Source organism: Polypterus senegalus, chromosome 17 (genome assembly GCF_016835505.1).
Source record: "Polypterus senegalus isolate Bchr_013 chromosome 17, ASM1683550v1, whole genome shotgun sequence".
Lineage (NCBI taxonomy): Eukaryota > Metazoa > Chordata > Cladistia > Polypteriformes > Polypteridae > Polypterus > Polypterus senegalus.
Genome location: NC_053170.1, coordinates 30,382,195 through 30,403,285, shown reverse-complemented (window position 1 = coordinate 30,403,285; position 21,091 = coordinate 30,382,195). Strand labels below are relative to the sequence as shown.

General features: G+C 39.2%; 1 protein-coding gene across 1 annotated transcript in view; it reads right to left on the bottom strand.

Moving 5' to 3' along the window:
* LOC120518062 overlaps positions 1 to 10,028 on the bottom strand; it is a 51,654-nt gene extending 41,626 nt beyond the window's left edge. The window contains exons 1-4 of the mRNA XM_039740647.1: positions 9,665 to 10,028; positions 8,200 to 8,362; positions 7,001 to 7,150; positions 971 to 1,131 (exon numbers count right to left, since the gene is read on the bottom strand). Coding sequence (XP_039596581.1) covers positions 971 to 1,131; positions 7,001 to 7,150; positions 8,200 to 8,362; positions 9,665 to 9,904 — 714 coding nt within the window. The 5' untranslated portion in view covers positions 9,905 to 10,028. The remainder of the gene's footprint in view (positions 1 to 970; positions 1,132 to 7,000; positions 7,151 to 8,199; positions 8,363 to 9,664) is intronic.
* Positions 10,029 to 21,091: the final 11,063 nt, after the last annotated feature.

The window sequence follows — 21,091 nt, the reverse complement described above, 5'->3', positions numbered from 1 at the left end:
AGTGTTTAAAATTATGAAAGGATTTAGTACAGTGGATTGAGACGGTTATTTGAATATGAGTTCATCAAGAACACAGAGACACAGTTGGAAACTTGTTAAGGGTAAATTTCGCCAAACATTAGGAAGTTTTTCTTTACACAGAGAACCACAGGTACATTGAATAAGCTACTAAGTAGTGTGGTAGACAGTAGGACTTTAAGGACCATCAAAACTCAAATTGATGTTATTTTGGAAGAATTAAGTGGACAGGACTGGCAAGCTTTGTTGGGCCGAATGGCCTGTTCTCATCTACATTATTCTAATGTTCTAATATTCTAATCACTCACCAGTGTACAAGTACAGTGGTGTAAAAAACTATTTCTCCCTAAAAAATAAAAAGCATCATTTAAAAACTGCATTTTGTGTTTACTTGTGTTATATTTGACTAATGGTTAAATGTGTTTGATGATCAGAAACATTTTGTGTGACAAACATGCAAAAGAATAAGAAATCAGGAAGGGGGCAAATAGTTTTTCACACCACTGTATACAGGTATAAAAAATAGCTCATTATACATTTGCAATGAAAATAAGAAAAAACGTTTATTTTGTACATTATTCCTGGGCCACCCAGTTAACAGTCTAAAGGATAATTGATGCCATTGCTTTGAAAGGTTTTCTTCCTAAAGTCTAAATTTTCCCATCAAGAAAGATTCTTTTCCATCCATCCATCCATCCATTATCCAACCTGCTATATCCTAACTACAGGGTCACAGGGGTCTGCTTTTCTATCTGAGCTATTTCCAAAATGCCATAGTTTTGCATTGGAACTCAAATTCAAGTCATATAAACATGATTAAACACTATCATAATTTTCTAAGCTACTTTAATCAATTGAAAAAATAATGGCAAATTTTGAGGCAAGCTACAAATAATTCCTTTACACCAAGCACCTGTTCTGCAAGCGATAGAAACAGCGATGTCCGGTTTACCTGGGACTTGGGAGTTGTTGCCAGTCTGATATTGTCCCTTAAGATGTTTTGTAGATGGAGAAACTGTGCATCGTTATAATCAAATCGTTCCCCATATACGATGGAGCAAATGATGTTGGACACAGCAGAGTTTATCACTGTTCTTGGATTAAATGGTTCACCTAAGAATGAGAAATAAACTACAGTATTACTAATGGATTAGAATAGCATTTATCAAACCCAACTTGCAGCTACAATGTTACATAAGAATCCTAAATGATTGTTATATTCCTGATAACTATTTCTCATCTATTTTAACATCACACAAATGATGAAGGCATAAGGTCTGAGACTTCCTAAGCAAAAAAAAATGTTTTTTGGAGATTGTGGGCTCTTTAAACATAATAAGAACATATTAGCCTGCATTGGGGAAACAACCTGAAATGGCAAATGGACTATTATGGCTTCACTTTTCCTATAAATTTACTAGAATGGATATGTTTATTGCCAGACCTAATAAGACTTCCGTAAGAGTCCTCATCCTCTCGAAGACGTCAGCCAACTTCTTAAAATCCTCCTTGAATTTCTTAAATACTTATCTTGAATGTATTATTATAATGTTTTGTTCTTTTCTCAACTCCATATTTTTGTCATGGATGGAAAACTGCCACAGTGGGGCATAGCAGTTGTTGAAGGGGTGTGTTAGAGGAGGGGTGCCCACACTTTTTCGGCTTGCAAGATACTTTTAAAATGACTAAGTCAAAATGATCTACCTAAATTTAAAATGTTTATATATATATATACACACACACACACACAAACCACAGACACTCTTTATATATAAAATATATGTTGGCGTACCTTGCATAACTGAATAACCCTTATGGCACAATAACAATTCAATACATTTATGGTCACTACGGTATTTGGACTTAATAATCATGTGGGAAAAGGCTGACTCTCATAAATAAATACATCTGAATAATGCAGTCAAGGAGGCAGCACATTTCCTCATGTTTGGGTACTTTTCCTCTAAATTCCAAAACTGTCCATGAGCCCCAGACTTTTAGTTTTAGGTGAAACAGTGTTGCAATTTCTGATGAGATTGAATCACTCTCACAATCTTCCCTAAATAGAAAGCACTTAAATGTAGCGATTGGCTCAAGTAAAGCAAAGTCTTGAAACCGTCTGTCAAAGTCTGACAGGCAATTTTCAATCTGCTCTGTGTAGCATATGCTGTCAAGTTGCGCACAAGCCTTCCATTGCGTCTCCAGCTCTGACACGAGGTTTTGGATGTTCCCCAAATCAAGGTGCTGCGGCTTTGAGGACAGATGTTGCATTTTTCATTTGAAATCATTAACTGAGCTAATCATATTGACCATGGTTTTCTCTTTCCCTTGCAACTGTAAATTAAGCTCATTTAACATGTTTACATGTCTAGCGGCCATTGATCGTTATTAAGTTGCTTGTATTCTGCATGTTTAATGACAAGGAGAAACTCCTTTATCTCCGGCCAGGGGGTCTCAAAATCTCTGCAGGAATTTCTCCCTAGCCATCTGCCTCAACGAAGGCCTCTTATATCATCTCTGCATCTTGGAAGGACTTCTTATGCTTAATGATTGAGTGACTCACCCAGAATGATGCTTCGGTGTGTCTGCCTTTGCTTCTGAATTCAGCCGAGTGAAAAATGATGGTTGTCCGATTAACTGCGATTTTACTTCCCTCACCTTTTTCTTTTTCAGATCGCTTTTCGGAAGGAAGTCAGTTTTGTAGTTTTTATGAACAGTTCGACAGTGCCTTTCCACATTTTCCTTCTTTGGAATAGCAATGATAGATTCACAGATCAGACAAACGCACTTCGATTGTGACATTGTGAGGGGGAAAAAATCATCTTCCAATTCCACATATCCAGCCCCCGCCTGCCAATTTTTTTTTTTTCATACCCCTTTTTTAGTCGATATAAATTGGAAGGCTAACTAGATCACTTAGATAGCCGGAGTTTTGCAGTAACTCGCACATTTGATTGTGCGTGTGGGATGACCAGTGTGTTAGAAGAAAAGAGATCTCAGACTGGCCGCCCTGTATGTCAATCAAATGGCAAATGCCATAGGGCAGATATATGATAGACTAACGTTTACAAAAATTTTTTTTGAATGCAACGCGATCTACCTGCACTACCTTTCCGATCTACCGGTCGATTGCGATTGACGTTTTGGGCACCCCTGCATTAGAGGAATCATTGGATTGTAACAGCTCACGGTACAGGGACTGTTGGCATGAGGGTTATATGGAAAAGTTGGACTAACGTAAACCGGTGGTTGAAAAATGTGGGAACAAATGCATGAAGGCAAAAAACGGCCATGGCAATAAGTGCGTGCTGCTAGTAAACTGTCTCTTCCACATCAAGATCTTTAACAAGTGGAACTAGAACTCTGTCTTGATTTTTATCACTTTTTTAGTGGCTGACACAGTAGTACAAATATGCCAACTACAATTGTAATTTGGTTTAAGCTTTGCAATTTCAGCTTCACAGGACAAACTGGACCTACAAATGAAGTTATGAAGTTGGTGTTCCAGTGCAGCACAACCTTAGAGTCATGTGATGGACTGTTTTTAATCCCATTCCCAAAGATCCTCTTACTGCTCCCATACGCTGTGCAGTAATAATAAAAATACGTTAATCAAGGGTAAACCATAGTAAAGTTAAGATTCTTAATACAGACATACACTTTTGATATGAACACGCGTCTCTATTTACATAAAGTACTTGTTTATCTTGAGACGCCAAGTTCTATTTTTGTTTACTTTGGGTTGATATGGAGAGTGCACTCCATGCAGTAAGGCCATGTTCATGATGAACACACTGTGGACGCTAGGGGTTGCTGTTGCCCAGTTAAACCCAGCAAACAGACATCCAGGACACACGTGTAAAAGCACGAAGAAGATTTCTTTAATTTTTTTTTCTTGTACAGTTCACAAAGCACCACACCCTCCACAATTCTCCAATACTCAATGATAGTACAATAATCAATAATACCAATAAACAATCCTCCACACCCAGCAGCTTTGTCACCCAACCTCCCAACTCCGGCTCTCTCTTCTGGGTTTCCCAAAGTCCTTTAAATAGTCTATAACCTGGAAGTACTCCATCTTTTCTTCCGGGTTAATGCCACATCATCCTTCCTTATGCAGTCTGGAAGTTCTGCGGGCTTCCGTCCTTGTGACTCCAAAGTACTTCCGGGTTATTGTAATAGTAGGAGTCCCCAGGTCCTTTGTGAACTCCCCCTGGCGGCACCCACGGCACCCAACAGGGCTGAGGGGATGGACTCCATGTCCCAGGATGCTTTGAGGGAATCCGGAGGACCATTGCCGTCCAGGGGAGCTACCACCTAGCGTCCTGGGGGATGCAGTGCCCTGAAAAGCCTGCTCTTCCACCTTCTTTTCTTTAAGGGACATCCCGGCCAGACTGAACCATCGGCCATCCATGACAACACATACATTAAACGCATATCACATTGTTCCTTATACAGTAACAGCTACACATCTAATGTACTGGGAGTTAAATGAGAAATAACTAAATGTGCCTGGTAATAGTTTGTTGTATACTGAATTTAGAAACATGATATGACGATATATAATCAAAGCCTTCAGCAGCTGCAAAACTATATGGATGAATGTTTTCACAAACAAGTTCCACACAATTTGTTTCTTTTTCATTAATTAATGCTGGCAAGGAGCATGTCTTGCTTCACTTTGAAGCCTCATTTGGCTTGGCCTGGCGACACTAAACTCAGCTCCTTTCTTTCTGCATCTCAAATCAGAGAAAGCCTGCTCCAAATTGCCTGACCCTCCCGTCTGTTGTACTGACTGTGAGACTCAATGTGCTTTAAATATCTGGCACTTGGAAATAACATCAGAAATATAGTAGCATTGTCATTGGATTTTTAAAAGGTAAACTAGAATTTGTAAAGTATTTTAGTTCAGATTACATACAGTTTGTTATCCTGCATTTCTCAGTACAGAGCACCAATTTTACCAACATGAGCTCAAAACCTTTAATTCCCAACAACTTTATGGTTGTGTTTCAGTTCAAATGCACACCTTCTTTAGCTAGCAGCATTATTCACTGTGTTCCTTATCACAAGTGTGAGTAATGAGCACCCTTACTATTAATTTTCCTCCTATGAAAACTGCAGTTTGAAATATGCCATATACTACAGGTGGAGTCTCAGTAAAACCTAAACTTTTTAAGCTTAGACCAAAGTGGAAGAGGATGGATAAAGTAAAGCAAGATTTGAAGGAAAACAGGTTTGACTGGGAAGGAGATGCAGGACTGAGCTGTAAGGAGAACATTGATCAGGCACATTGACCCCACACAGAAGCGGGAAAACAAAAAGAGGAACAAGAAGAACAAGAAAAACAAGAAAGCTTATCCCCCTTCCCATCAGTTCCACAATCCTGCATACATGGTACAAATATATATATTTTTAAATTATCATATATGTTCCGCTCAGAAGTTGTGATTTTGTGTTGATGAAATGTGGTAAAACAAAACATACACTAAATGGTGGGAAACACAAAACTATGTAAATAAAAGGGTAACTGTACTATGCAATTTATAGCACCTCATTATGTCCAATTCCTCAGAAAAAAAAACTAAATATGGAACACCTCCATGTCAGTAGTACCGGTTACAGATGGTAATTAAACCGATCGTTTTGGATGCCTTTGGCTCAGAACATTTTCTTGTTGTTGTAAGGGTCCACTTAATTCAATTCTACTAGCTGCATGCCATTTGTCAGCATCCATATTTTTCTTTAGTGAATTTCTCACCACGCTCTTTTGTCAGTGAACTATGGGGTGGGTCTTTAGTTGGAAAATAGTGCTGTTTCATTTACAGTAAGCATTCTAATTATATTCTTATATATTCATTTAAAAATGAGACTTCTTAATCCTCCTGATGATCTTTTTACATTTAATTAACTATGCCTAGTGGCTTTGAAATATTTGTGTAGGAGTATGGGAATTAAACATGGTTTGTTCTAGTTATAGAGCACATTAGATGAAGAAAGAAGACAGACAGACAGACAAATAGATATGAAAGGCACTATATAATAGATAGATAGATAGATAGATAGATAGATAGATAGATAGATAGATAGATAGATAGATAGATAGATAGATAGATAGATAGATAGATAGATAGATAGATAGATAGATCTGTCAAACGTCATTGGTTTCAAAACTGTTTTACAAGAAGAACAATCTGTGTAAATTTTGGTGACCTTTGGAGGTCAGAGCGCAGTGTCAGCCACTGTACAGCATCCCTGGAGCAATTTTCAGGTTGAGGGCCTTGCTCAAGGGAATTTGAACAGGCAACCTTGCAGATACCAGCACAGAACCTTAGTCTCAGAGCCACCATTCCCCCACTATGATACATGGTATTGATGTGTTCTGCTGCATTGATCAATTTCAGGACCACTCTTATTCATACTACATGCTCCCATTAGGCCAAATTATTTCAAAACACAAGGTGAACTACCACAACTATGCAGGTTACACATGGCCACAAGCAAAACAAGCAACTATAAAAGAAATCTTTAAACCTGCCAAAAAGTACCAAGAATGCATTACACATGTACGTGTGCGGAAGTGAATGCCAGCCTGGAAAAATGAAATTTGCATTACAATAAATCCACGTGGCTGCTGCTGGCAATGAGCACAGCTCACAACAGTACGTGTTTTCTAAAATAACACCCCCACCACGTCAGATCTACATCCCCTGCCCTGGGTCATTCTTTACAATGAGGTGACGCCTCTGTATTATACTGTATGTCTCCAGACTCAGCAAAGCTTAAGCATGGTAGGGGTCTGACTAGAACTGTGTATGTCTCTCTGAAACCAGCAATAAGGCTCGCAGACTCTCATCCTTTGGCTGTTTAGGGAATTTAAGCTAATACTCCTAGTTTGTTACAACTAGCAGAGCAATTTATACTCCATATAGACTGAGTTTCAGGAGGACAGAATGAAAACGGCAAATCTCCAGGTTACCTTTGTGAGTCTCAAATACCTCCAGTAATTTCTGGGATTCTTCAACAATTCTGTTTTCTATGGTTCTTTTTCCCATTCCAAAGTCTCTCAGAGTTGACAGGGTGAAGCGACGCATGGTCCTCCATGATTCTCCTCGACCAAAGAGGATACCTGAAATTTTCAGGAGAAGCAACAATTGATTCACTTCCATACCAGCCTATCAAAACTAAACTGTTTTCAGGGCAGAAGCCAGGGTACTCTCACTCACTTATACTGTAGTATGCCACACTTATTACATACATTTTAAAGATCTGAAGTTGTCCCATGTGGACAGTGGAAAAACAAGCAAACCTGTAAGCTCCACAGGCCAGAATTTGATCCCAGGGCTCTTGGGGTGTGTGGCAGTACAGCACTTCTGTGCTGATCCAAAAGCTTTATTATAAAGAAAATGTGTCAGTAACACAGAAAATTAGCCTTGTACAAGTAAAGCAACTCGCAATAAAAACATTCACGATTTCAAAAGGTCTCCCACAATGCAATTGTTGTTCCTTTCTGGTGACCTTTTCAGGCTTTATTCACTGCTTGGCCTTGCATATAATTACGCCACTCCCTGTAAATGACCACAAAATCATTCCACACATAGGGGACATAACAAGATACAATACCGTAAGTGTGAAGAAACTGTGAGGACAAACGCTATCTCTGAAACGGTGAACTTTAGAATTGCTGCACCCCTTGGTAAGCGGAGCGAGGTATGCAATTGATTGTATGTTGTTTCATTTGTTTCTTTATAGAATGTTAAAAAAAAAATATGTTTCTATGGTGCTCGTGATGGTAAAACAACTTTAATAAAGAGCCACATTTGAGACATGAATAAAGATAAATGCACCAGTCTGCGTGTCGATTCGATTAAATCAAGGAATGACTGCAGTGAGCTTCAGATCAGTTAAGACCAAAGCAGACAAACAAGTTTGGTGAAGTCAGGGATTAGGAGGAATGTTTTGCAACAGGTTACACAGAACAGGATTTCTAAAATGGTATCTTCTTACCATTTTCAAACTAAGACAAATCAAGTCTGCATGTTTGTTTATCTTCAACTCGGGAAAACTATGGGTATATTCTAAAATCAGTCAATATGGACAAGAAGGCATTGAGGGCAGTCACTGTATCCTTAGGCTCTACAGGTCAGAAATATCACTTGTAGTTTCTTAACCACATACCATTGCCTTTTGTAGTTTTCTTATTAATGGCCGTCTCACCCCGATCTCCAAAATCATCCGCCTGGTTGACCAAGGCCTCCTTTACAGCTTCATAGCCGCACAGAACAAGAACCTTTTTGGGGCCCATGTGAAAAGTATACACACTGCCATATTTATCAGAGAGCTAAAGATTGTGGGAGGAAAAATAAACAAAACAAATTAATTTTACTTTCTGGAATAGATGATTTCTTTCCCCCCAAAAGTGTAACAAATTTACAATGCATTTTCATCAAATAGGACACTAATACTTTTATCTGAGAAGTAATGAGTAATGCCAAGCTTCTGCTGAGGCTTTTAAAGCTTTTAAAACTAAAGCCATTGAAGGGGCATAAAATCAGAAAGTAGTGAAAATTATTATAAAAATTCATTAAAGAAATTTGTCATTCAATGAAAAGAATTTAATGAATGCTAAAATGTGCCTTTTTGAAATTAAAAGTATACTTAATAACATTTTTTGAAACAATTAAATGCGTGTCTGTTTTTGTATTATCTTATCCCACCATTTTCAAACCCACTCAGTCCAGGACAGCGTCATAAGCATTTCGTTATTCAAAGTCTTTATTTTACACAGTGCATTTGACAGGGAGCTTAATAGTTGTTTCAGTAGTTTTACACAGCCTCATAACAGCTCCGCAGGGCTTCTTCATTGGAAATAAATCTTGCAATGATTATAATTATATTATTCAGTAATCTGGAGTAGTTTACTGTGCAGAATTTTCTAAAAAGTGTGAGTGATTCTGATAAATGAGTTTTGGATGTGTTAATTATATACAGTACATCCATCTATTATCCAACCTGCTATATACTAACTACAGGGTTACGGGGGTCTGCTGTAGCCAATCCCAGACAACACAGGGCGCAAGGCAGGAAACAAACCCCGGGCAGGTCGCCAGCCCACCGCAGGGCACACACACACACACACCAAGCACACACTAGGGACAATTCAGAATCGGCAATGCACCTAACTTGCATATTTAATATTAATTATATACAGTTCCATCAAAATTTGTCAACACAGGTTCTCTATATAAATACATGCTGGCAGACATTTGTGTCAAAATGCCATGGCCCATGTAAGTCAAATGAATAACTGCAGAACTAAATTTATTTTTTTCAAAAGACGTATTTTAAAAAGGAACATTTGTAACCTTTTTTAAAATAGATTTGGCATTGTTATGGTGTATATATTAATTTTGGGGTAAAAAAAAATTATTACATAAGCATATTATTATAGAGAAGTATTTGCTCACCAACTTAGTAATACTAATAATAGAATTAGTACAAATACTGAAACACGTACTGATATATCATTCTTTGCAATGAAACCTGATGTACTGCAGTATTAGTTAACATCAAATCATGACCTATCTGGCTTGAAGCCCTGGCCAGGTTAATTTTAAGACACGTTTGTTTGTCGTTGACTTACCTTGTGGAGGGTCTCATGAGGCATTCTCAAGTTTAGGATGTGCAGATTCCCCAGGACGGGCAGTGGCGTCGGTCCCTCGGGAAACTTATACTTAGTATTATGGAAGCGTTTCCAAAAGAAGCTGTAAGAGGCGAGAATTGTGAAAAGAAACACCAAAGCAACCGTTATTGGCTCCGCCGTAATCAAGCTGGTGAAGGGCATATTTTTATGCTTAAAGTGCTCGAAAAACTGTAGTTGCATGGAAACCAGATGTCTGTAGGTGACCTAGAGAAAGCCGCTGTTAAATTTAAATTACAAAATCCGGAGAAAGCAGAAGGTCAGTGTAGGGAAACCTCCAAAAACCACACCTCCGGAAGAAGAAAGACGTGAAGCCAGACTCAGAGGTCCTGCCCACAAGTGCCGCAGCTGTCAGCAGAAAGCACGAGCAAGTGATGGGAGGTCCGGCTCTTTTGGCTCCTAAATGGCTCTTCATTTAGTATCACTCGGAGCCTTCTATTTTACCCTGATTTAGCAATTCTTAATGGTTTGTGTGTTGGTAAGCAATTTTTATTCAGTGTTTTCATAAAAGCCTTATTTTTATGCTTTTTTCGTTACAAAAATACACAACTATCATTGTTTAACATTTTGATCAAAACTTTAAATGAACAACTGAATACAGAACCACAGCAAACAAATCAAATAAATAAAGGCCAGAGTCTTAACATTATGACACTTTAGATAAAAGTCTGTTGTGCAGGTTACATTCAGAAATACCAGATGCCTCAGCTTGGATGGGCTGATGCGATTTCTCCTCTACATGATTATTTGCCCTGTTTTTGAGAAGACTGTCTCTGAGGGGACCGATGTTGCGTCGATGCAGAATCTTCCTACTATTACTTTAACCAGGCGTGGCTAGACTGAAAATAAAATCCCGCTCCTGCTTGCATGGATTCTCAGCAGAGCTGACAGGAGCAGCTGACGTTTCGGCTCTCAGTCGGCGCTTGTCGTTCGCTACTAAGAACGGCTCGTTTGCGAACGACACATCACTGGCACGAACTAGTCCGGGAGCTCTGGCAGGGCGTTTTAACATTTAATCCATTTTCCTTGATATCGTCGGAATTTGATAGCAAGCTTTTAAAATTTCATATCGAGCTTAGGAAGATTGATATCAAGTTTTTAAAATTTCATATCGAGCTTTTGAAATTTGGTTTGCTTTTAAAACAATTCCAAAAAGGGAGAGCTTAAATGCTAATATAGTATGGCTGGCAATTTTAACATTTAACCTATTTTCCTTTTTATAAAATTTGATAGTAGACTTATAAAGTTTGACATCACAGTTTTAAAATTTGATATCACGCTTTTGAAAATTGCTATCGAGGATTTGGAATTTAATATCAACATCTTCAAACTTGATATCAAATTTCAAAAGCTTGATATCAAATTTTAAAAGCATGGCATCACATTTTATAAGCCTAATATCAAATTTTATAAATGTGATATCAAAATGGCAAAATATGATATGAGGGTTTAAAATGCATATGTATTAGCATTTAAGCTATCATAACAAATTTTACAAACTTGATATCACATTTCGAAAACGTGATATCAAATAAAAAAAAAACAAATTACAAATCAAATTACAGAAGCTGGATTTCAAATTGTAAAAGTGTAATATCAAATTTTATAAGCCTGATATCAAATTTCCAAGTGTTGATAGCAAATTTAAAATCCATGATGTCAACGTTTTGAAAGCAGATTAAAGGAATCAGCTTTCAGATTAAAGGAACATTAAAGGAACTAAATGTTAAAACGGCTTGCCATAGGGAGCAGTCTTTACAAATGTTTATAAGACGGCATCTTAATGGTCTTACTAAGGTATATAACAAGCTGTTTAAAAAAATAAGCATTAATTTTTAATATATATTCTAAATGGCAACATCTTTTAAATAGGGATTTTTGCCCGGTGGTAAGGTGGTAGCACTCACAGTAAGGAAATCAGGATTCACTTTGCATGACCTCCCCATATCTGTGGGGTCTCCTACTCATGGTCCTGTTCCCAGGCCCGGTCTTAGGTATTATGGGGCCTTAGGTGAAAGGGGGGTCCAGGGACCCCCCTGGAAGCTTTGCAAAATGCGTGACGCCGGGGGCCCTAGGCAGTCGCCTACTTCGCCTATGCCTAAGGCCGGGCCTTCTGTTCCCTCCCTCTGTCCAAGGTTAGGTGAATTGGTTACGCTAGTTGGTGTTTGGTGTCTATGTGTGTGTGTGTGTGTTTGCCTAGCGATGGACTGGTGCCCTGCCCAAGGTTTGTTACTGCCTTGCACCAGACCTTATCCCCATCATACACTGGAGAAGGACATGATTCTTTCAAATTTGATACCAGAATCAACAACTGGAAGTTTGTTATCATGGAATTCAAGGTCACTCTTACAAATTCTGGTTCTTTAATGGCAGTGTATGATTCTTTACTGGTTGGTGAGGCTCCTCATAGAACTATTGCTTGACAAAGCACCCTTTAATTCTGGGATGAGTTCTTGGCATGTGATGTTGCTTCTTTGTGCTTTGAAAAACTTACTTCTTCTTCATCTTCTTATTTCGCCTGCTTCTGTTAGGGGTTGCCACAGCAGATCATCTTCTTCCATAGCTTTGAAAAATGTACTAATACTTAAAAAATGCTGTAATCTTTACTATTTGGTGGGCTACCTAGCAGGACACTAATTGATAACAAAAGCTGAACTTAGCCTGCGTGATTGTGTGCAGCAAGAGTGCTTTTAAAATCCACAGGTATTTCATAAATCTATTACCATCTATTCGTGATTATTTACTGTATGGAGACTGTTAAGGATCTAAATAAATACATTCAAATGAATGAGAATCATGCAACTCGTTCTTGGGTAATGATTCAGTTTAAACTCAACAGGATCAGTAAATGGTACATGTCCAGTCAATGACTTGTAAAAAGGGGTGTCATTTTCTAACTACTTAGTGCAGAACAAAGTTAGAGGGCATTACCAGAGCTTATCCCAGCTAGCATAGAGTGCAAGACAGGAACAAACCTCAAACAAGGCACCGGTTCATCGCAGAGCAAAAACACACATACACACACCAACCACACACTAAGGCCAATTTAGTATTGCCAGTCCACTTAATCTGTATGACTTTGGAGTGTGAGGTGAATGGGAGAACATGCAGACTCCATGCAGGGAGGATCCCAGGGCCCAAACTCTGGTCTCCTTGCTGCAAGCCAGCAGCACTACCACTGTGCCATCATGCCACCATAAAAAAAAAGCATGCACTAAAGTAAAGTTGAAAGCAAATAATTGTTAGAAATCAGAATAATATTTCCATAGGGTTCAGTTTTGTGTATCTTTTTTGTTGAATGAACTAAGGGACATAAAGTTATTTGTTTTCATATTGATTATATATTCATTTGAAAACAATTCTTATAATGAATTTTACAAAAAGAACAATTAATTCATCCTAATATAAATGTGGTATTGCTGTATTGTACTTCTGTGGCAAGTGAAAGAATCATCAGTGACAGAGTTTTATTTGCTGATATTGACATGGTTTGAACTCAGAAGAATGGTAACTGAAGACTCATGGTTCAGGCAGTTTCTGTTCATTTGTTATAAACAAAGCGAAATGAAAGACGGTGATGATGTCACACAGGACATGTATGAGTTTCAGCACTCTCATTGAGCTCCATTGAATCAATTTGTTCCTGCTCATAAACAGATTTGTATGATTCACTAGTAGGAACGGATGAGGGATTGTGCACTGGCAGAGTGGATTTAAGCCAACATGCTGGTACGAGAAGAAGGGGCAGGTGAACTGCCCTCTAAGTGTAGTCCATTCCTAAGAAGCAAATTACTTAAGGCAACCAAAGTAAGAACAACTACCATCTTTTGAGGAAGAGGCCAATATTTCCCAACTGTGCTGGTGGGCAGACAGCTTTCATTAAGCTATAACTAAGACAGAGAGAGAAACCATGGAGACCAGACAGTAAGTAGGTTGGTGTAATTCCTCTAGGCCTTTAGCATGTGATTTTTGAATGTTAGGCCCATGGACTTGCTCTCTTCAGAAGAAGTTCAGTGACGTGTTTGTCTCATAGGCTGCCAAAGGACTCTATGTCTCTATGGATCTACCTTGGACTCTGGAAGTGTCATTTTCAGTTTCGTTTCTATGGATGTCATCATTTTGGAGCTTCAGTCTCTGTGATAACTTGTGGTTGCTAAACTTATGACCCATAACATTATAGCAGTTAGGATATAAAAAATAATGGTATTAATAGTGCCTGGACTCTAAGAAATTTTTTGCAAGAGATAACCTGAACAAACTTGATCTGTCACTCAAATAATGACAATCGTTAATCATTTCATTTCCATGTGACAACCATAAATTGTTTAAATGTCACACTGATTTATACTTTAAATGGTAATAAAAGATAGATTTAATTTTTTCTCTATTTACATACAGTATTTACATATTGTAAGGGTTTATGTAATTTCTTCTGTTTTATTTTACCATCATCACTAGTGTCATTCCATGGTTTGTTGCTCATGACAATACATATTGTTAGGGTGTATTCAGATTATAGTGCATATATGTCATTAATTTGACAATGAAAAACTAGGACAAGTTCATCGAGCTACAGAGGGACTCATCAGATGTAGTACATTAAGTATTTTCATTTGTGTCTTTACATTTTGTTTTCAGTTTACGATCCATAACTTTTTAAAGATTTTACAATCTGCTTATAAGAACTATCTTACCCTCAAACCTCTTCCTTACCTGAAAACTCACAGAATACATTCATCATAAATACACTCAGCTTTCATTTTGCAAAAGTGTATTTGTGAAATGTAGTCTTAACAAAGATGGAATGGGTTTGAAGCTTCCAGAAACAAGCCAAAGATCAGGCATGGATCATAACTAACCTGTCCAGAAGAGGCTCGTCTTAACTCAGCCAGGCCCCAAATACTGCCTGCTGGCTACAGCCGGAGTGAAAATGGGGAGCTGGTTTAACAACACAAAATGTCCATAAATCTATTTAAAAGGCCAAAAAGAAGGAGGATAACTGTCAAAACCCCTGGCTTGCGAATAAAAAGCACAACGCAGAATCTTTATAAATCAAAGATTTATTTACAAAAACAGTAAAATAGACCATAATGTTAAAAAGCACAAAAAGCGCAAAAGGACTTTCCTAACAAGCAAACAAGTGCTTTTGAATTAAAGACCTGTCTCTCCCCCTGATATGTTGGCCAAGAGTCCTGTTCTTCAATTTAAAAGCATAATCCTGTGTAAAATGGCTTCTGGGCTACTTTTGTTTTACCAGAGGAATCAATATAGCAATATTTTTTGTAAAACATGCATGTGCTTTGCACATTTTGAGTATACTACTGGATGACCTGACATGGATAATGTGACACAAGGAACACAAGATGTTTTTTATGGATGTTTTGATAGTGTTTGCTCATTGTCCAGCCTTGATCACTGTCCACTTCCATTAAAGCATACACTTTGTCAGCTGAATTCTGCATGAAAACATGAGATTCAAAAATTTTCTTGCCCATAACTACAAACCACATGGGGTCATTAAAAATATGTAATGTTTGGATGGAGTTTTCATTTAAGCTAAAACACTGTGCAGGCCTCATTGCAGAGACACTTAGAGTGGATAAGAAGAGGCACTCTATGTCCTTTCTGTAAAATTCTGCCTGTAAACTGTACTGGCAGCTCCAAGTAGTGACCGTTGGATAGCTACAGTACAGCCATGGAGTTCTGGGAGCAGACTAGTGCCTCCATCTCTGTGCTGTGCCAATACTGAAGAAGTATAGTGTTGAATAGCTATTGGGATCTGCAGTGCAAAATATGTTACGTATGCATAGTTCCAAATTCAAAATGAAACTTTTTTCTTCATATTATCATTTTATAATTTATTGGTTAGCATTTTTTGTTTGGTTTTATAATGTTAAATGTTAAAATGCATACCCATATTTTTAACTTTTCACTAATACTGTTCATGAAGATTTTTCTCACCTTTTTATTTTTGGGGAATTGTTTTTAATGTTGAAGACTGTCCTTTTTTTAAGCAGACTAGGGGGCTTTGCCCCCTGCTCACTTCACTTGCCACCCCCTTACCCCCCCCAACCTATGCTACATGCATTTCTGCCGCTCGCGTTGTGAAGAGAGGGGCTGAACCCACCCCAAGGTGACGCAGCCGCTCCTCCGACACCCCCTCTTAAACAGTGATATAATGGGAAACAAATACAGTTTTTTTTTACCTCCTCTTTGTTCGATCAGCTGCTGGATTGCTTCAGCTGCCGTGCCGCATGATCTCCATCTCATGCGTCTCACTGCCTTGTCTCTCTTTTCCCCCAGACATCCTCGGCTCCTGTTGGGGGTCCTGCTCCCAAGGCGTTCCCCTATGAAGAGAAAATTTTTCTATTCTTTTACTTGAGAGACGGAAATGTCCCCTCCTGGCAACACAAATTAGATGATCTAAAAGTCTCCGACTTAAAGTTTAAATCCAAAAAATATTTTCAATCTCTTTTCGCTGTTCCGTTATTTCACAGAGTAGTAATTTCCGCTTCTTTGTGCTAATGTGATCTTAACTATAATCTTTTGGAGACTTTCGAATTTTCCTACTTCCATTATTTCTAACCTACTCTGCATGTGTATCGGGCCAACTTTTTGAATTCTTTACATCGTTCTACTTTGTCATCTACTCTTTGTCTTTTATTTCTGGCCCTGGGTGTGGTTAAATCTCTTGGCACAAAGTCTCGTCTTGTGGGACTTGAAAGTGTCTTTCTAAGAAAACCATGTTTGATCTCTCTGAACAGGTCTCGGTGTTTTTATATAATAGAGAGATATTTACTAATTTTTCTTTTCTCCTCAGTCCTTGTGAAGAATAAAAAAGGCTGGCACTCTGTTCACTTTTCTTCAGGCAATGAATTGGGAATGGGTTACATTTAAAACATTTATTTGAATAAAGTCTATGTGCTCCTGTGATCAGACCTTTCACAGATGCAAATATGTGAGGTATTTTAAAAAATCAAGTTATAGTGAACAACTATACACTTGCTAACATTGGCACAATTAACATGGCTGTAAAAGATCTTGCAGCATCTATCATTGTACATTAACTGTGCTTAATGCCGTATTATAACGTGACTGTCTTTTGTTCTGATAACAACACAACATGCTAAATAAGTACTTGAACCAGTAGCGTAACTCCAGGCAGAGGGGGCAGGCAGATGTAGCGGACTCAAGGGGCTCCATCTGGATACTAAGTTGTCATAACATCAGTATTGTGCCTACGATTAACGCAGAATTGACAGTCCTGGCACATTCTTCGCTATGCCTCAGCATGTACCATGCAAAGTGCTGTCAATGCTGAATGGGTGTAGTGGAGAGAAGAAGCAGAGTGGTGTTCTCTGCAAGCAAGACAATTCGTGGAAATTAAATAAAACATTAGATGAAGTTCTGAAAGCAAAAAGCTGCAGTGACATGTAGTAATTCAGTAAGTAGGATTGACGGCTGCAAATATACAAAACAAATTGCAAAAAATAAAAATAAAAAATACAGAAAGTAATTAAGACTTCAATATAAATCTTAAGGATTGAAACTTAAGTGAACAAAGTCTATTATATAAATCAAAAAAGGAAGTACTGCTAATCTCCCTTACAAAAAGATACACTCTTAAAAATAACAGCTCAAAAATGGCACTTTACTGGGTTGTGTGGTTCCTTTTGAACCCTTGCTGGAGTCTGATGGCAGTGGGGAGGAAGGATTTCCAATGACGTTCGGTGGAGCACTTTATACTAATCAGTCTTCTACTGAAAATGCTCCTCTGTCCAACCACAACACTCTGAAGTGGGGGATTAGCATTTTCATTAATAGACTGAAGTCTAGACAACATTTTCCAATCTGCCACAGTTTCCAAATTGTCCAATTTCTCTCCTACCACAGAGCCAGCCTTCTGAATTAGGATGTTTAGCCTCTTAATGTCTGCCACTTTCATACTGCACTATGTACACCACAGAGAAAAAAATAACACTGGCAACCACACACCAATAAAACATCCACAGTATAGTGTTGCAAACCCAAAACGTTTTGAGTCTTTGCAGGAAATCCAGCCTACTTTGGCCCTTCTTATATTGTATATGGCCCGTGAGTTCTTGGACCAGTCTAGTTTACTGCTCATATACTGTACACCTCCACATATCTGTATTCCTAAACGATCTCTACATTCACACCCCTAATAGACAGAGGAGTAAATGGTGATTATGATCTTCTTAAATCCACCAATAATATTTTCGTTTTACTGGTGTTGATCTGCAGCTGATTTAGCTTACAGCAGCCAATAAAACTGTCCACTACCTTCCTATATTCTGTTTTATCGTCATGCCAGATACTTCCCACTACTGCACAGTCATCAGAGAATTTCTGCAGATGGCATCCCTCTATGTTGTAGGTAAAATCCGTCGTGTACAGGATGAAAAGGAATAGTGATAGAACTGTACCTTGTGGAGCACCAATGCTACACAGCACAGTGTCAGACATGCAGTACAGCCCTTCTAGTCAGATAGTCCATGATCCACAAAACTAAGGGAGCATCCACCTGCATTGTTGATAGCTTGCTCTCCAGTCTGTCTGGCTGAATGGTGTTAAAAGCACATAAGAAATCAAAGAACACAATTCTAAGAGTTCCTCCTGGCTCGTCTATGTGACTGTAGGCATGGTGCTGTAGGTAGATGATGGCATCTTCAATTCGAATCCTTACCTGGTAGGCAAATTGGAGGGTGTCCAATGTTGGCCTAACCTGGGGGCGAAAGATTTCCAGGACCAGTCTGTCAAAAACATTCATTATATGTGCTGTGAGTACCACTAGCCTATGGTTAGATGGGGCACTAGGATGTGAATTATTTGGAACAGGAATGAGACGAGATGTTTTCCACAGCACTGGCACCTTTAGAATACTCAGGCTCATGTTAAAAATTCTTAGTAGCACACCACAGAGCTATGAAGTGCAGAGCTTAAGCACCCATGTAAAATACAGTGCTATGCCAACTACTCCTGTCACTGGTGGCTCCTCTTTTATATGCTATAAATATCAAAATTAACTTGTAACACCTATGGAGGAAAAAAGTGTGTTCCACATGGATAACAATATAATGACAGGGCACTGTCCTAGCAAAATGGTATCAATGGTAAAAAGAGCAAGTTAAAAGAAGTTTATAAGAATCAGAGTAGATTCCAAGATGGTAAAAATGTGGTCCAGCATCTCTTAGAGGACCCTCTATTCTCCATGTGCTTTAGGTGACCCCAAGAGTGCTGCCCAATTCCAAAGTAGAGCAGTCATGGTGAGGAGTTTGAAGGAGGAGCGGCATCTGTAAGAGGAGGTCATTCCACCTAAATTTTATTGGCTAGAAAGACTACTGGGAACAGTTAGACAACTGTAAGCGCATGTCATGATTCTGTTTCATTTGCTGCCAGGCAAGAGAAAAAGAGGAAGGCCTAAGAGAAGGTTTATGGATGTGGTGAGAGAGGACATGCAGGTGATGTGAAACAGAACAAGGCAGAGGACAGAAAGATATGGAAGAAGATGATCCGCTGTGGTGACCCCTAACAGAAGCAGCTGAAAGAAGAAGAAGACATCTTTCCTTGAACTGGGTTCAGTTTTTTCCTGGTACTTCAGATCATGGAGATTAACAATTTACTTAAATTTTTTTCATATGGTCCTTGGAGTTATTAATTTGTTTTACCATTACTGACCTGTTTTCTTGTGTTGCCATTTTGTTTTCTTGTTTTTGAGTCCCCTAACATTATTTAAGTTATTGATGTGCCAAGTCCTGCTAACGTTTTCATCTGATATTTGTTGGTAGATCTCGTGGTTGATGACTGCCTTTGTTGAATATGGCTTGGTTTTGGGTATTTGTTTTGGGCTTAATGACAGATACTTTTCACTTCCTGATTTTGACCCATGCAAGTTCCTCAAGTTGTCTTAATTTTCTGGTCCCTTTTTCTTGCCCCTGCGGCCTGCCTAATTTTTTGAACACTGGCAGAACACCCATGTGAAATAAATTGAACTCTGTTTTCACAATGGAGGTGCCTGGCCCTTCATGGGCTATTGTGGCTCAGGAATTAAAACCTAATGGATCTCTATGGGTAAGGCTACAGGACTGTTTGGATGTTTTCCTGACCCCTAAAGTGGCTTTGGGTGCTGCACTAAAAGTTGTCTCTTCTTCTTCTTGGCTGTTACTATCCTTTTGCAAGTGGTTGGCTGCCTTGAGAAATATACATTTTTGCCTATCCTCCACATCCTCCTTCCCTCAAACCCTTAATCTTGTGGCTGATCGGTGTATGTATATATTGTGATATACGGCTGCCAGTTTATCCCAGCCAATACCCCCACACCGCTAGGTGGAGTCCTCCCTGAAACATGGAGTGGCCCCGAATTCCAGCAGGGCATCATGGACATTGGAGTTTTACTTAACAGCCCTACTGGATACCGTGGGGGCGGCCAGGAGATGCTGCAGGGAGGCACGTGGATTTGTATTTTCCATATAGCCTGGAAGTACTCCCTAGTCACGGGGACGAAAGAAATGAACTACTTCCAGGCTGAAGAAAAATGAGTTTTCATCTGACCCGGAAGTGCTAGGAAATTATATGAACTGAGGGACAGAAGCACTTCCGGGTCAAGGACTATAAAAAGGACTGTAGGAAACCCAGCAGGGAGAGCCAAGTTGGGTGGGAGTGTGATGGAGCTGCTGGGTGGATTGGATGATTGTTTATTGTATATTATTGATGTTGTGGCAGTAGGGGGCGCTAGTGCTCCATTGAACCCTTAGGTACAACTCCAGACACCAGGTAAAAGTCCAAGATTGTTTATTTTTATCCACAGTGCACCAAGCACACCACACTACTCATAAATCACTGACCAACACAATAACCACTCCTCCTTGCCCAGACACTTTGCTCCTCTCCCACCCAGCACAGCTTGATGTCTGGAGTGAGGCACAGCCCTTTTATAGCCCCTGACCCGGAGGTGTTTCTGTCCCAATCCTTCCGGGTCAGGGCAAACAGTCCTGTTCTTCACCCCGGGAGCACTTCGTTTCTTCCCGGCACGTGACCGTGACGTACTCCCGGGTTATAGGGCACACAAAGGCCCATGAGCCCCCCTACAGCGACTCCCGGTGGTCCCTAAGGTATCCAGTAGGGCTGTGTAAAAACACTACATAGTCCATAAAGCCCTGCTGGAACTCGGGGCACGATCCTGCTGTCTGGAGAGGACCGGCATGGGAAGCCAGCAGCCCTCCACAATGTATTATTGAGAATAGTGGAAGTGCTTTGTGTACAGTATTATATTAATAAATTCATTATTGGGACTTTTACCTGGTGACTGAACTTGTTGTCTGAGGGTTCAGGGGTCAACAGCGACCCCTA